General features: G+C 52.8%; 1 protein-coding gene across 5 annotated transcripts in view; it reads left to right on the top strand.

Moving 5' to 3' along the window:
* The first annotated feature begins 214 nt into the window (after positions 1–214).
* The window catches only part of RADIL (Rap associating with DIL domain), a 91,279-nt gene continuing 75,554 nt past the window's right edge, over positions 215–15,939 (top strand). For 3 of the 5 annotated variants that reach the window (XM_074390467.1, XM_074390466.1, XM_074390465.1), the window contains exons 1-2: positions 225–438; positions 5,185–5,782. In XM_074390467.1, coding sequence (XP_074246568.1) covers positions 5,248–5,782 — 535 coding nt within the window. In that variant the 5' untranslated portion in view covers positions 225–438; positions 5,185–5,247. Of the gene's footprint in view, positions 439–5,184; positions 5,783–15,939 lie in introns of all 5 variants that reach the window. The other 2 variants (XM_039460364.2, XM_039460363.2) reach the window with 1 other exon arrangement.

Genomic DNA, 15,939 nt, shown 5'->3' with positions numbered 1-15,939 from the left:
CTTCCTTCAAAACCCCGCCCCTCCTCTGAGGCCTCGCTCCCTCGAGGCCGCATCCCTGTCCATTGGGTGGCCGGCAGGAGGCGCCAGAGTACAGCTCGCCTTTACTAGTATGTTAGCCCCGCCCCTCTCCTCGGGGCCCCGCCTCCTCGAGGCTTTGATCTGCCTATTGGAAGCCGAGGCCCCGCTTCAGGCCGCCTTTTCTCGGCCGCCCCTTCCCCTCAGGACCTTGTTTCTGCCTATTGGGCGCCGAGGTGCCCGCTACAGCCGCCTCTCCTCGCCCCGCCCCTCCCTCGTTGGCCCCGCCCCCGCGAGGGCCCACTCCGTCCGTTGCGTGGCCGGCAGGAGGCGCAGCGGCACGCGCGAGGCTGGGCGCCAGCCCCGGCCGACGGCGGGTGGGAGCAGCGCGGGAACGTGGTGGCGCGGCGGGCTGTTCCTGAGGTGAGTGCGGGGTGCGCGAGGAGTGGCCTCGGAGGTAGGGGTGGCTCGCAGGGGGCGCTACTCGGCCGCTGCCGGGGGCCCGGGGCTCGGAGGCCTCAGGGCGCGCTCCGCGACCCTCCCGGGCGCGGGTCAGGGCGCGGAGGGCAGGCTTGTTCGGTTGCCATGGAAACCGACCGGCTCTCGGGCCCCGGCCTGGTCGGGGGTGCTGCACTCGGAGGCCGGCGAGCGCGGGCAAGAGCTGCCCAGACTTCGGGGGTCCGCGCTGCCGTCCTCCTCGAACCCCTTCTGGCCGTCCGCGCTGGCCCCGAAACCTGAACTCCAGGAGACTCTCGGCCCTCAGTTTCCCCGGCTGTGCCCTGGAGGGGGACGTTCGTTTCGAGGTTGGGGGACGCCGCGAGGGAGCGGGCCTTAGGGTTCCGCGCGCTCTCGCACCCGGGCCGGCGAGACGCCCCCAGCACGCAGCCCTTCGCGGTTGCAGCTAGATTCCCACCCGTGCGCCAGCTCAAAGCCTTGTTTCCCGGTTATTTCTGTACCATTTCCAGCCCCTAGATAAATACTGCATTCAAGAAAACAGATGCTGAGCCGAGCCCCTGTGGCCCCGCGGGAGCCCGTTGGTGGGGTTGGCAGGACCCGGGCCGGGCTGCGGACCTGCCTGCGCTGCCCTGTCGCCTGTCAAGTGTTTGGCTAATCTGAATTGCACAAAAGAATGTGATTGTTCATGTTCCCGGGTTAACATGGGCCACCTCTTGTGAATTCCAGACAGGAACCAGTCTTGAAAGTCCCTTTTGCTGGGGGGCAAGTCAGTCCCCTCTGCAGCACCTAGCAAGTCAGCATTAAATCTGATGGAATTTGCGTTTGAAAGCGTGGCTCCGGCTGGGGCAGTAAAGATAGGATTCATGGAAGGAGGGCAGAGGGCAGGGTGGGTGAAGCCTGCTCTTGGTTTTTCCTCCTGCTAAAAATCATAATGGGTTCCACATTGTCCTCTTGGAGCAGAGAGGTCACTCCACCCATGTCGTCAGCGCAGCCCTGACCTCACTCCCTGGACTTGTGGCTAGGACTTGAGCTTGTTTTTCATCAGAAACTGGACCCTTCCTTCAGAACAAGAGAAAACATTCTCTAAGAGCAGCACCAGCCAGCGCCCCACACCCTCGCTGTCCGAGCCCTGAGCTTTCCCCAAGTATTTGTGTCACAAGAGGAGCAAATGGGGCAGAAGAGGCTGGTCGCACTTCCAGAAAAACAGATCTGGTTACCCAGGGTGTGCTCCGCTCTCTGGGTCGGATTTTCCTGCACTCCTCTTGGCCTTTTAAAAAACGAGTCCATCCCATTCTCACAAACAGGCCGGGTCCCGCCTTCGGGGACTTGGAAGCTGGCTGCGTGTGAGCAAGGGGACACCCTCTGGCCTGGTGAAGGGAGGATGGCCACACGGGGAGAAAGGCTTTCTGAAAACCCCAAAACAGATGAGGTTTATGTGCACAGGGACTTCTGGGAGCTTAAGAAGGAGTTACTGGGAAGGAGTGAATCACATTCTCTCTGCTTACATTTTCTCCTGTCTCATGATGCTGCTAACTCTGCCTCTGCCTTTGAATCCCGCTGGAGTTTTCAGAGAAACTGCTGGAAAAGTGGGGGTGGGGGCATTCGGGGAACGACACTGTGGAAGTTGAAGCTTCCAAAGCTCTGGGAGGGGACCTAGCAGTTGTGTGTTTGTAATTTTCCATTTGTTTTTTTATTAAGGAAGAATTATGTAAATGTCAGAGCTTAAAAAACGTATATCCACCCCTGGGCCCCCAAATATCAACTCACTTCTCCATTGTATTTGGGGGCCTTTTTATAATTTTGGTCTTTTTTTTTTTTTTTTTTTTTTTTTGAGATGGAGTCTCACTCTGATGCCCAGGCTGGAGTGCAGTGATCTCGGCTCACCGCAACCTCTGCCTCCTGGATTCAAGCGATTCTCCTGCCTCAGCCTTCTGAGTAGCTGGGACTATAGGTGCACGCCATGCCTGGCTAATCTTTTGTTTTTAGTTTCTGTAGAGATCAGGATCTTGTTATGTTGCCCAGGTTAGTCTCAAACTCCTGGCCTTAAGCCATTCTCCCGTCTTGGTCTCCCATCTGGAGGCCTTTTAAATACTTGCCTCTGCTTTTCATTACTTTTCTGTGACGTGGGCTTTCTCCTGCATGGAGGGGCTTCCCCATTTTGGTGTCATGTTTACATCAGCATTTAGACTTCATTGCCAGAGGCAGAGGTTTCCTGAGCCACAGTTGCCTGGTGGCAGAGGCTGTACTGTCCACCACCTGGAGTTTGGCTTGGCACCCTGGGGAACCTCCCTTGGAAATGTCCACTATGAGAAGGCGGTGGCTGATCCTCTGGCAGTGTGTGCTGGCTGGAGGCTTCTAAGCCTGGGCGTCTGGAGAAGCGCTTGCGGGCACGTTTGTGCAGCTCTCATGGATGGTTAATAAGTGCTGGCTGGAGAGGCTCTTTGAGGGGTTTTGTTCTCTTAATTCCAAGGACTCACTTTGAAAACTGACCACAGGAGGCTGAGGTCAGACTCGAGGGCATTCTGAAGCCGCCAGTGTGGTGTGCCCAGGCAAAGCCACACATTTGTGATGTGAGCACTGTCTGAAAATGCTTTTGTTGTAAATTAAATCGAGGCCTTTGATGAGTCCTTTGGGGAAGCTGCAGCCCACTCTGAGTTTCTTAGGATTTGACAAGGAGATTCGTTGCACCGCCCTCAGAGGAAGAGAAACAAAGGCTTTCCTCCTTGATGGCCTGGCTTGCTGGGGCCAAAGAGACCCTGGAGGCTGTGTCTATCTGCTCATGACCTGTACTGCGATCTCCATGACACCCGTTATAGCAAGTTCACGTCTTCAGAAAGCCAGGCTCAGGGAAAGGCTTTGCCGTGGTGAACCGCCAGCAGTGGGCTGTGGGAACAGAAGTGGCAGCCACCCACCCCGCAGGGCAGGTGTCCGCGTTCACAACCCATTCTTTGGTGTGCGAAGCTGTTGGAAGTATTTTTGAAGAGTTCAAGGTCCTTGGAGAAAGTGCAGCTGCTGGCTGACCTGGGCTGGTTCTGGAGGAAGCGCATGGTGGTCTGATTTCAGGAGTCATCCATGACAGCTCTGGTTAGCAGTCAGAGGCTCCAGAAAAGATGACCGATGCCTCAGCGACATTAGAGAGTCCAGTCTGCAGTGTCAGCTTTGGAGGCTGGGACGGTTCCACTGTTTAGTTCCCTAAGGGAGAGTGTGACTCCTTGTCTTTGGAGAGGTTCCCTGGTTGCTTTCTCCAGCCCTCAGCAGCCACCGTCCTTTCTAGAAGCCTTCTGCAGTGCCCACTGCACGAGGAGTGGCAGGCCTGGACAGTGTCAGTTGACTGCTGCCGAGTTCGTGCTGACCCGGGTTGCAGTGGCAGGCGACCAGTGACTCGGTCCACTCTGCCAGAGCTTTTCAGAAAACAGGCTTTCCTCCGGGCTCATTCATCTGCCACCTTTGTCTTTGGTGAGAACCTGAACACGGAAGTGGGCTGCAGGAATCAGGAGATGGGTGCGCTGTCTCCCAGCGTTTCCCTGCGTTGTGTTCAAGCCTCACCTTTTGTACCTCTTCCTTTTTCTCTGCCCTCCTGCCCCCACAGAGGTTCTGGAGGGAGACTGAGAAACCCTCTGGAACTCCTGGCCCTGAGCACACTAAGGACTTTGGAAGTGTGATTGTATGACAGGCCAGCGTGTCCCAAGACTGTTTTCTAGTTTCCCCAGGAGACTGCATCTCTGTGGCCTGGAGCGCCGGGCACCCCGGCCTGTGGTGGGCGGGACGCATGCATTCCGGCCATGCCTGCACGAGCTCTAGGGGGGCCCTTTGTGCCCGCTGTGCTTGTGAGGCCACTCGGTGCTGTGGTCCCAGGGAGTGTCTCCTTCAAGCCAGGACAGGTCTCTTGCCCAGAGAGGTAGATTCTGGGGGTTTGTGTCTGGAATGTCTGATAGTTGGTTCTGTTAACATGGCTGCAATTTGCCAGTTTTCCTGGCTCCACCGTGTTTGTGATCCATTTCCCGCACTGCAGCCTGTGGTGGCGGAGTCATAGGGTTTGTGGAGAAGTGAAGCTTTGCCCTCGGGCTGCCTGCTGCTCTTCTGCGACTGTGGTGGTGCTGGGGGTGGCTCCGGGTGGGATGTTCCTTGATGTTCACCGCACGCAGGCATTGCACCCAGCACTTCCCGGAAATCCAGGCCCCACAGTGGAGTGTATCTTACTGTGGCGACCTCATCGCATTTCCCAGTAATGGCTTTCATTGAAGGACATCCAGCCTGTTGAGACCTCTCTGTCTCTGGTGGCCCTGAGAGCTCCAACCACATCCTTTACTCAGGTGCTCTGTGAGGACTGGGCCCCTGGTGGCAGGTCTGTGGGGCCAGGATGCCCATGGCCTGTTATGACCATTAGGTTTTCAGATGTGGTCTTGCTCTGTTGCCCGGGCTGGAGGGCCGTGGTGTGATCATAGCTCGCTGCAAACTTGAACTCCTGGGCTCAAGCCATCCTCCAGCCTCAGCCTTCAGAGCAGTAGGTACTACAGGTGCACGTCACCGCACCTGGCTAATTGTTAAATTTTTTGTAGAGATGGTGTCTTACTATGTTGCCCAGGCTAAAATGATCGTCCTGCCTTGGCCTTCCAAAACGTGGGGATGACAGGCAGGAGCCACCTCTTGTGGCTTCATTTGCTTTTGGTGCTCATGATGGGTGGTGCTAACCTCTCTTACTTTTTCTCCCAGGCCACGGCTCCCTAGCATTCTTTGGCTGAAGCCCCGGTCCTTGCCCATGAAGCGTCACCCATCATGTTTTATGGGACGCACTTCATCATGTCCCCGCCCACCAAGAGCAAGCTGAAGCGACAGAGCCAGCTGTTGTCCAGCATGCTGTCCCGGACGCTGAGCTACAAGTACCGGGACCTGGACTCCACCTTCTCCAGCCTGGGCACCAGTGACGACCCTGCTGAGCTCTCCACCCAGCTCTCGGCCCCTGGCGTCCTGAAGGTGTTTGGGGACAGTGTCTGCACAGGAACTCACTACAAAAGCGTCCTGGCCACCGGCACCTCCAGCGCCCGTGAGCTGGTGAAGGAGGCACTGGAGCGGTACGCCCTGGACCCTGGGCAGGCCAGCCAGTACGTGCTGTGTGACGTGGTGGGCCAAGCTGGTGACGCTGGGCAGCGATGGCAGGCTCAGTGCTTTCGGGTTTTTGGGGACAGTGAGAAGCCCCTCTTGATCCAGGAATTATGGAAACCCCGAGAAGGTTTATCCCGGAGGTTTGAGCTGAGGAAGAGGTCAGATGTGGAGGAGCTGGCAGCCAAGGAGGTGGACACCGTCACGGCAGGTGAGGAGGGCGGCAGGTTCAGGAAGAGCCTTGGGTCTGAGTGCTGAGGCCAGCAGGGGAGGGGCAGAAGGAGCGGCGCAGGGACGCTCTTGGGGCAAGCTCGCTCTGTGGGAGGCAGTCGGAGCCCCGTGTCCTGGATGTTTGAAGGCTTCCTCTTTTGTTTTCTGAGACAGGGTCTTGCTCTGTTACCCAAGCTGGAGTGTAGCAGTGCAATCACAGCTCACTGCAGCCTCAACCTCCTGGGCTCAAGTGATCCTCCTGCCTCAGCCTCCTGAGTAGCTAGGACTTTAGGTATATCACTACACTCAGCCAATCTTTTTTTTTTTTTTTTTTTTTTGAGATGGAGTCTCGCTCTGCCTCCTGGGTTTAAGCGACCATGCCCAGCTAATTTTTGTATTTTTAGTAGAGACAGAATTGCACTATGTTGGCCAGGCTGGTCTTCAACTCCTGACCTCAAGTGATCTGCCCACCTTGACCTCCCAAAGTGCTAGGATTACAGGCGTGAGCCACCATACCTGGTGCTAATTTTTTACTTTTTGTAGAGATAGGAGTCTCACTGTGATGCCCAGGCTAATTTTGAACTCCTAGCCTCAAGTAATCCTCCTATCTTGGCCTCCCAAAGGCTTCCTCTTGAACTCACCGTTTTCACCTCAGCTGTCTGTGAAGTCATAGTTTGTCTATGTGGCAGGAGGCTGGCTGGTGTTCCTTAGTGGCTCCTGATAAATTCTTGCAATGTTTGAGGCCGTATCTGTTCTATCTGATCAGATCATTGTCCAACTCTCCAGCAGTCATCTCATTGACCACAGCAAACACATGAGCCTTGTTAAATACAGGGTCACGGCAAGTCCCTTAGCACCTGTGACCTTGTTGAGGAGTTTTGGGGGCAATCAAATGAAAAGACAATCAAGGAAGCTGTCCCAGACGAAAACCTACGTGGCATTGCAGGGTTGCAAGGTCTCCAGAGGTGACCAGGTTGCACTTGGCATGCCACGGGTCTGTGGGTACCTGGGCGATCAGAGGCCTTCCTGAGGAGGTCCCAGCCACGGCAGCTGGTCATTGTCCGGTCCGAGGGTGCCGAGAGTGGGAGCAGCTTTGGGTGCCTGCTCCAGGCTTGAGAGCCCATGACCTGGGCCCATTGTTTGTGCCTGGTTATTTATTCAATGGTGGAAAGGAGTTATGTTAATAGGTATGTGTCATAAAAAATAATTTTAGCCCCATGTGGTAGCTCACACCTGTAATCCCAGCAAATTAGCCAGGCATGATGGTGTACACCTGTAGTCCCAGCTACTTGGAAAGCTGAGGTGGGAGGATTGCTTGAGCTGCGGAGGCAGATGCTGCAGCTAGGATCACACCACTGCACTCCAGCCCAGGCAACAGAGTAAAACCATGTCTCAAAAAAAGAAAAAGAAAAAGAGTAACTTCAGAGTGCTTTAATTATGGGTCTTAAAGTCTGCTCAGACAAGCACTCCCGACTGTCTGTACCTGGGGGCCCTTCCTCCACCCCAAAGGCCACTGCTTCTGGGATTTGGTTTTCATCCTGTCCCTGCTGTATCATGATCCAGTGGCCCCTTGGAGGGACCAGTTATCCAATGGCATAGAAGGGGTCCCTACCCTCCTGATTCAAAAAGACCTCCTATGAAGCTGGGAAACCTGAATGGGAAGAGGTGCATGCTGGGATGTATTCTGCACAGAAACAAAGGGTCTTCAGTATCAGACACAGAATTTTAGTCATTCTTCTGCCCTGTGTTGCTGCTGCCAAGTGGATGGCAAAGAGTGAGTGGGACAGGGCCATCTCAGGGCTGCAGAGTGTGGGCTGGGGGTCAGCCTGGTGCATCCTGAGGCCATTGCATTCTGCATCAGTGGCTGAGGAGGAGCTCTGGGGAAGCCCGCCTGCTGGCACTGGTGATGGGTGATTGCTGTTGTAGGATGGACAGGGCCATACTGCACATCACAGGATAAAGGAGCTTGTCTGAGGCTCATGTGCTGCCTTTTTTTTTTTTTTTTTTTTTGAGATGGAGTCTCTGTCACCCAGGCTGGAGTGCAATGGTGTGATCTTGGCTGACTGCAACCTCCGCCTCCCGGGTTCAAACGATTTTCCTGCCTTAGCCTCCTGAGTAGCTGGTATTACAGGTGTACACCACCATGCCTGGCTAATTTCTCTATTTTTAGTAGAGATGGGGTTTCACCATGTTGGCCAGGCTGGTCTCGAACTCCTGACCTCAGGTGATCTCCCTGCCCCAGCCTCCTAAAGTGCTGGGATTACAAGTGTGAGCCACCGCACCTGGCGAAGCGTATGCACTTCTTTTGGAGTCATTCCTGGCATTTTATTTAGGGCAAGCGAAAGTGCCCCTGCTCACAGCCTGTCTAACTTGGTGCTGGTTTTCAAAACGTGCCAAAGAGTCCATCAGGTTGCCCAACCGTACTAATACACTCGTCTGGGCTGTGGTGGGTTGTGTTACCTGCCCAGAGCCAGCCCCCTGGGCCCTGGGGACTCATCCTTCCTTGCCGACCTTCTTCTCTGGCTGTGGCCCGGGGACTCCTATGCCCCCCTGGCCATGCCAAGAAGGTTCACAGAGGTGGCTGGGTGGTTTGAGATGGAGCAGCTGATACAGGCATGCACACATGCTTCCGCTCATACAGACCAGTTATTGAGCCTCTGCATGGAGCCGGGGGAAGGCTAGACTCGGGGGTCCCCATGTGGATAAGCCAGGCTTCGCTAGGGAGGACCCTGCACAGACCCCGCTACCGCCGGACACCCCTGCCCCGCGCCCAGAACCTTTGCGCTAGAGCATGTTCAGTTGTTGTGGTGACACGTGGGTACCCAGACATGGAGATGTCCACACAGCTACGCACACACTCCACGTCCCCCACTTGGAACTGTTCCCGCGTGAGGCACCTGTGTGGCCTTTCCGTGGATTGGAGGTGGCCTCTGTGTGCATCCTGGGAACCTGCCGGTTAAGTCTTTCTCGCTGGCTCAGAGGCACGGAATGGGGAGTGCTGAGCTTTTGTGTCGTGTCCCATGTCCCCCTCAGTGAGTCTGCAGCCTGCGCTAGGTGCTTCCTCTCTCGCCCCTCTCAGGGGAACGACTGAGAGCCAGAGAAGGGGAGGCTGTGAGAAGCCGAGGGGTTGTTCACTGTGGCAGCTTCTCCAGCAGCCATGGGCGCCACCTGCCTCAGGTTGGAGTGATGTGGAAGAATCCTGGTGGGGGAGGCTTTCCTAATACCTGCCGTGTCCTTTCCCTTACATACCCCCAGTGATGGGGAGCTCTGCACCTCCCAGCAGCCATCTGTCCTGCGCCTCCTTGGGCCCTGATGGAGCTGTTGCGGTGCATGTTTGTCCTGAGAGCGGCCCTCAATGTGGGGCACGTGTCACATGTCACTGCGGAGGGCGGGGGCCTGCTGTAGTTTCAGAAGGACGGCAAGATGGCATCTGCCTCTGCAGGCAGGCCAGTGAGGTCCTGCGCACGCCAGGGCCCCTTCATCTCCTGCATTCTTTCCCCAGAGGACCCAGCATGGGGCTGTCCCTGCTCTCTGGTGACAGAACAGTCCGATCTCATCTGGAAAAAGTGGCAAAAAAAGGAAGGAACATTTAGCCTATGCCTGTGGTGTGCATGTGTGTGCATGCAGGTATGTCCATGTGTGCATGTGTGTGCGTCCAGGTTGTGTGCACGTGTGCATGTGTATGTCCGTGTCTGTGTGTGAACGAGTTTGCCCCAGTTGCTGAACACGGTAACACTGTTTTTCTATAATTTCCAGTTACTGCTCTTACGGTGAGAGTCACACTTGGCCAGGCACAGTAGCTTATGCCTCTAATCCCAGCATTTTGGGAGGGTGAGGCCGGCAGATCATTTGAGGTCAGTGGTTCGAGACCTGTCTGACCAACATGGTGAAACCCCATCTCTACTGAAAATACAAAAGAATTAGCCAGGCATGATGGTGCACGCCTGTAATCCCAGTTACTTGGGAGGCTGAGGCAGGAGAGTTGCTTGAACCTGGGAGACAGAGGTTGCAGTGAGCCGAGATAGTACCACTGCACTCCAGCCTGGGTGACTGAGCGAGACCCTGACTCAAAAAGAAAAGCTGGCTGGGCATGGTGGCTCACGCCTATAATCCCAGCACTTTGGGAGGCCTAGGTGGGCGGATCACAAGGTCAGAAGGTTGAGACCATCCTGGACAACATGGTGAAACCCGTCTCTACCAAAATACAAAAAAAATAGCCAGGCGTGGTGGTACATGCCTGTAGTCCCAGCTACTCAGGAGGCTGAGGCAGGGGAATTGCTTGAACCCAGGAGGTGGAGGTTGTAGTGAGCTGAGATCACGCCACTGTACTTCAGCCTGGTGACAGAGCAACACCCCGTCTCAAAAAACAAAAAACAAACAAACAAACAAACAAAAAACAGAGTCATGCTGGTCTGAGTTGGGCTAACAGGTTGCACCATTTCAGAGGAAATATTTCGCCAGAGCCTCTCAGGCCTCACCCCTGCCCCTTCACTGGGACTCCCCTGCAGATTCAGGTGGGGAGGGTGAGTCAGCCAGGCACTTCCTGCCGGAGGTCAGTCATCATTTACTTCACTGCTGCCCACCTGTAGAAATGCACACAGGCACTTTGGGTGTTTATCCTCCATAAACATTGCCCTTCATAGCTGCCAGGCTCCCCCTGGTTTCCAGAGTCACAAAACCTAGAGGGTCTCTTCCAGGAGGGGGCTGGTGCTGGAGGAGTGAGTGGGCTCGAAGTGGTTCTCACCCTCTTTTCCCAGAAGGCTGGTGTTTAGGGCTGGTGCCTCTCGAGGAGAGGGCCTGGGTCCCGTCATGGAGATAAGACAGCAGTCACCTAGGCATACTGGGGAGGGGCGATGGCAGGGCCATGTGGCTATTGTCAGGGCTCGGGAAGGATGAGGGGAGGGTTGCTTTGTCTTTGTAGCAAGAGTGAGAGTCCTGGGAAGGCTGTCCTTCCTCGCTTTCTCCCTTTCTCCTGTTACATTTTAGGTTGGGGCATCTTTGCTGAGGGAGGTGTTCGTGGTTGCAGGGCGTTGAGCAGTGTCCCTGGCTCCTGTGCCCCTACCCCTAAGTAGTAACAACCAAAGATATCTGCAGACATGGCCAGCTGTTCCCTGGGGAGAAACCTTCCCTCTGTTGAGAGCTGCAGTCTCGGACCTGGCTGCCTGGACTCGGCCACACCAGCCCCTGCTCACTGGGGCCATGTGGCTGAGTGCCCGCCCCAGGCCCTCAGGCCTGATCCACAGTGGTGACACTTGTCTCTCCTGGGCCACCTTTGGATGGGCTGGGGTGCCTGAGAAGCTCAGGGTCTCGGGGATGGTCACGTGCAGAGTCTCAGCATTCGTGCGTTCCTGGAGACAGGGACATCACTGTGGCTTTGGATGTCCCCTTTGGAAAGAGGCATCCTAGAGAGTTTGTAAATCAGCGGGGAGAGGTTTAGCCGGGAATGTTCAGGCTAAACAAAGCCTGGGGACACCACCACAGCACTCACTGGGCTTTTCACTAGAAAACAGTCCATCTGATGTCTGGCAGAGAGTAGGCGCTCATCAAATACCTGTGGAAGCGTTGGTGCCCTGAGGCGAGGAGGTGCCTCTGTGGGTTTCAGCTCCCACGCATCTGCCAGACTGCAGAGTGGGGTCTGTTTTCTTTGTGTGTGCGTATGTGGGAGGGTGGCGTAGGGACTGTGTGGCCATCCAGGAGTGTCGATGTGGCTTGAACGACAGAGGAAGCTACAGCCCTGGCCACCTGGCAGCGTGGTGGGCTGCCCTCCTGCCCCCAGCATTGTGATGGAGCTGGCAGGCAGGCAGCAGGTCTCTGTTGTTGCTGAGTGCCAGCTCTGAGTTTGTGTTTGTCATCCCACCTTGTCATTTGGGACAGGCAGGAGGATTCGGCCTCCCTGATGACAGCCAGGGGTGTTCAGGCTGCAGGGACTGATGCAGGTGTTCAGGCACACAGGAAGTCGCTGCTGCCTTCCTCTGCTGGCTGGGTGCCGTGAATTCTGTCCTCCTGTGTCCCCAAACTTTTCTGTGGTGGTTTTCATTTGAAATGTTTTTCTTCCGCTATGACTCTGACTTTAAAATAACTCTTATCTTAGGACGATGGAGGTGAATGGATTGCTTTTCCTCTTTTTACTTGGGAATAACTCACTGCCGCTTGACTGGGACTTCCTTTCCAGTGGATTCCCAATGACAGAGTCACCGTGGGAAACGTTCATTTTATGTGGTTTGGCTAAAAACAAAACAACCCCAAATCTTTTTTCACCAGCCTAAAACTAGAAAAGTTATTGAACTTTAAAGACATGTGTGAGCATTTCCAATTCAAAGAGAAAATAAAGTCGAATGGTTAGTTGTCAAAGCCAGCTGCATCCTTAAGTTTACCACTTCAACTTTAAAAAAAATCAGTAACCTTCCATTTTATCACAGAAGCACCGTTAGCAGCCCTGTTGTCCGCTCAGCTGAGTCTGGGAGTGGCAGCGTCTCCTCTTACTTTAGAGACTGGGGTGACATCCAGCCTCATTCCATAAGGGGCTGCTGACAGAGTTTCGCATTAACACTGAAAACACAGGGATGTTGTCACTGGTGTGAAACGTTTGAAAGCCGTAAAGCAGAAGACAGATGCTAAAGGTGTGGCCGAGGCGGACCTTACAGGGCAGAATTTTAGCCAGTGTAGGAAGCATGTAAGTGGGGAGGGGGAGGGGCTCCAAACCCCCTGCCCCCGGCGTTGTTTAGGCACAGGCCTCCCAGAGAGGCCATTTAGGCCTCAGCCTGAAGGCAAGGGTGTGAGGAGTGGGGAAGAATCCCAGAGGTGTCTCAATCCTTGCATTCTGTGATCCCAAGTTCAAAATTCTTGATTTTCCTTAATGTTTCACCCCAAATTGGGATACCCAAAATGTCAGTATATGTCATGAGTAACCAGTGATTTTGTTAACTAAACAGCACTGAACTCATATTTTTCAAAACCTCCTTATTTTACTAAAACTGATTTTTAAATTCTAGAAATAGATTTGAAAAAATTTATTATCTAGCATTAATTGTTTAGTTAGTGCAACAGCGTGACCTGTTTCTGGGTACGCTTTTGTGTTGTACCAATTATCTTTCTTTTTTTTTCTTTTTTTGAAATGGGGCCTGGCTCTGTCCCCCAGGCTAGAGTGCAGTTGTGCAATCCCAGCTCACTGCAGCCTCCACCTCCTGGGCTCAAGTGGTCTTCCTACCGCAGCCTTTTGAGTAGCTGGGACTACAGGCACGCACCACCATGCTCGGCTAATTTTTTGTATTTGCTGTAGAGATGGGGTTTTGTTTTATTGCCCAGGGTGGTCTGGAACTCCCGTCCTTATCTATCCACCTTGCCCTCCCAAAGTGCTGGGATTACATGTGTGAGCCACCATACCTGGCTGCTAAATTTCAATAAAATGAATAATCTCTTCAAAGCTGTCTTCAAACAGGCAAATACAAAAGCAGAATTTTGAATTTGGTTAAATGGAAATAGAGACCCTACTTTGTCCCATCAACAATGTGAAGCATTTCCAAGAAGTACTAACATATTAGCTGTATTACTCCTAACATGTAAACCATGTTGGCCAGATGCAGTGGCTCACTCCTGTAATCCTAGCACTTTGGGAGGCTGAGATGGGTGGATCGCTTGAGGTCAGGAGTTCAAAACCAGCGTGGCCAACATGGTGAAACCTCATCTCTACTAAAAATACAAAAAAAATTAGCCAGGCCTGGTTGTGGGTGCCTGTAATCCTAGCTACTTGGGAGGCTGAGGCAGGAGAATTGCTTGAACATGGGAGGTAGAGGTTTCAGTGAGCTGAGATTGTGCCACTGCACTCCAGCCTGGGCAACAGAGGGAGACTCCTTCTCAGAACAAACAAAAAAACATGTTAATATCTGTTGGTTCTCAACAGTGACCTATAATGTTGGTTGAAAGATGTTTGGGGATCTGTTTAAATCATATTGAGTAACGTCTTCGTTGGTTTTAGGGAATATGCTAACATAGAGAATGTTAACTATCCAAGTATCTTTCGTTTTGATGTTTTAAGTGGCAGAAGAGTTTCCAGAGATTTCAGATATATACAGACTGAAAGAAGTAAGCTCGACCTTCGTGCTCCTTCTCTGCTGTGCTGTCCTTGAAAGACTTGGTGTCCATTTTTGTTGTCGTTGTTGTTTGAGACGGGGACTAGCTCTGTCACCCAGGCTGGAGAGCAGTGGTGCGACCATGGCTTGCTGCAGCCTCAAACGCCTAGGCTCAAGCGATCCTCCCACCTCAGCCCCTCTGAGTAGCTGGGAACACAGGCATAAGCCACCACACTCAACTTACTTCTTTATTTCATTTTTTTGGTAGAGATGAGATCTCATTATGTTGCCCAGGATGGTCTTGAACTCCTGAGCTCAGGTGATTCTCCTGCCTTGGCCTCCCAAAGTGCTGGGATTTCAGATGTGAGCCCACTGCAACTGGCCTGAGTGTCCATCTTTGTGAAAGAGTCAGATTCTCGAATGCCTATGATTAGGTTTGAACAAGACAAGCAAAGGTGGGAAGGATTGATACCTTATTAGTCTTAAGACATATCTTAAAGCCATGGTGATTGAAACTATGTGGTTTTAGGGGCAGGAAGAGTCAAATAAACCACTGAAACAGAATAGAGAGTGCAGACACAGACCAAATACCCTGTGGGAACTGGGTGAGCTACAGCATGCATCATAAATCCTAGGGAAAGGATTTTATAAATGATGTTAGGATAACTGCCTTCAGCTGTATGGAGAAAAAGGAAATGGATCCTTCCTCCAAATGCTTCAAAGACCTGGATGTCAAAAGTAAAATTATATGGCCAAATGAAAGATTTCATAAAGAGGGCTTAAAAAGTACAAACTGGTTGGGCATGGTGGCTCACACCTGTAATCTGAGCACTTTGGGAGCCTGAGGTGAGAGGATCACTTGGGCCAGGAGTTGGAGCCCAGCCTGAGCAACATAAGAGACTCTGTCTCTACAAAAAAATATAAAAATTAGCTGTGTATGGTGGCATAGGCCTGTAATCCTAGCTACTCAGGAGGCTAAGGTGGAAGGATCACTTGATCCCAGGAGGTTAAGGCGTCAGTCAGCTGTGATCTGTGAGCTGTGATCATGCCACTGTACTCCAGCCTGGGCAGCAGGGCAAGACTTCATCTGTTTTGTTCTGTTTTGTTTTGTTTTTGAATTGGAGTCTCACTCTGTTGCCCAGACTGGAGTGCCATGGCGTGATCTCAGCTCACCGCAATCTCCACTTCCCGGCTTCAGGCCATTTTCCTGCGTCAGCCTCCTGAGTAGCTGGGATTATAGGCACCCACCATTTTTGTGTTTTTAGTAGAGATGAGGTTTCACTGTGTTGGCCAGGCTAGTCTCAAACTCCTGATCCACCTCCCTTGGCCTTCCAAAGTGCTGGGATTACAGGCATGAGCCACTATGCCCAGCCTGTTGTTGTTGTTTTTTTTTTTTTTAAAGTACAATCTGTAAGAAGAAAAAGTAGTAGTATTTGACTGTATCAAAATTGAAAATTTCTATTTGACCAAGGACACCATATAGATAAAAGATAGGTGATATACTAGAAGAAAATGTTTGCAATATCTAAAACTGCCGTGATGAATAACTAGAATAAAGTAATGAATGTCTAAAAATCAGCAAGAAAACAGCAGAACACTCACTAGAAAACATGAAGCTGGTACAAGTTTGCAGCAGCTGGAAGAAGGTGAAGCCTGCATGGCTAACACACACGAGAGGGGAGGCCAGCCTCACTAATGCCATTGCCACCCATGGTTGGCTCTGGCTGCACAAAGCTGGACAAAGATTTTGGCTCTGCATCCTCTAGTACAAGGCAAAAAAGTTGTGAGGGTTGGGGATAGCTAATCCACTGGCTGCCACATGTATACATATATATTATTTAAAAAACAACAGGTCAGGCGCAGTGGCTCACGTATGTAATCCCAGTACTTTGGGAGGCTGAGGTGGGTGAATCATGAGGTCAGGAGTTCAAGACCAACATGGACAAGATGGTGAAATTTTGTCTCTACTAAAAATACAAAAATTAGCTGAGTGTGGTGGCGGGTGCCTGTAATCCCTGTAATCCCAACTACTCAGGAGGGATTGCTTGAACTCGGGACATGGAGGTTGCAGTGATCTGAGTGCGCCACT

This window comes from Saimiri boliviensis, chromosome 20 (assembly GCF_048565385.1).
Source record: "Saimiri boliviensis isolate mSaiBol1 chromosome 20, mSaiBol1.pri, whole genome shotgun sequence".
Lineage (NCBI taxonomy): Eukaryota > Metazoa > Chordata > Mammalia > Primates > Cebidae > Saimiri > Saimiri boliviensis.
Note: the sequence above shows the minus strand (reverse complement) of the source record. Positions and strands in the feature narration are given on the sequence as shown.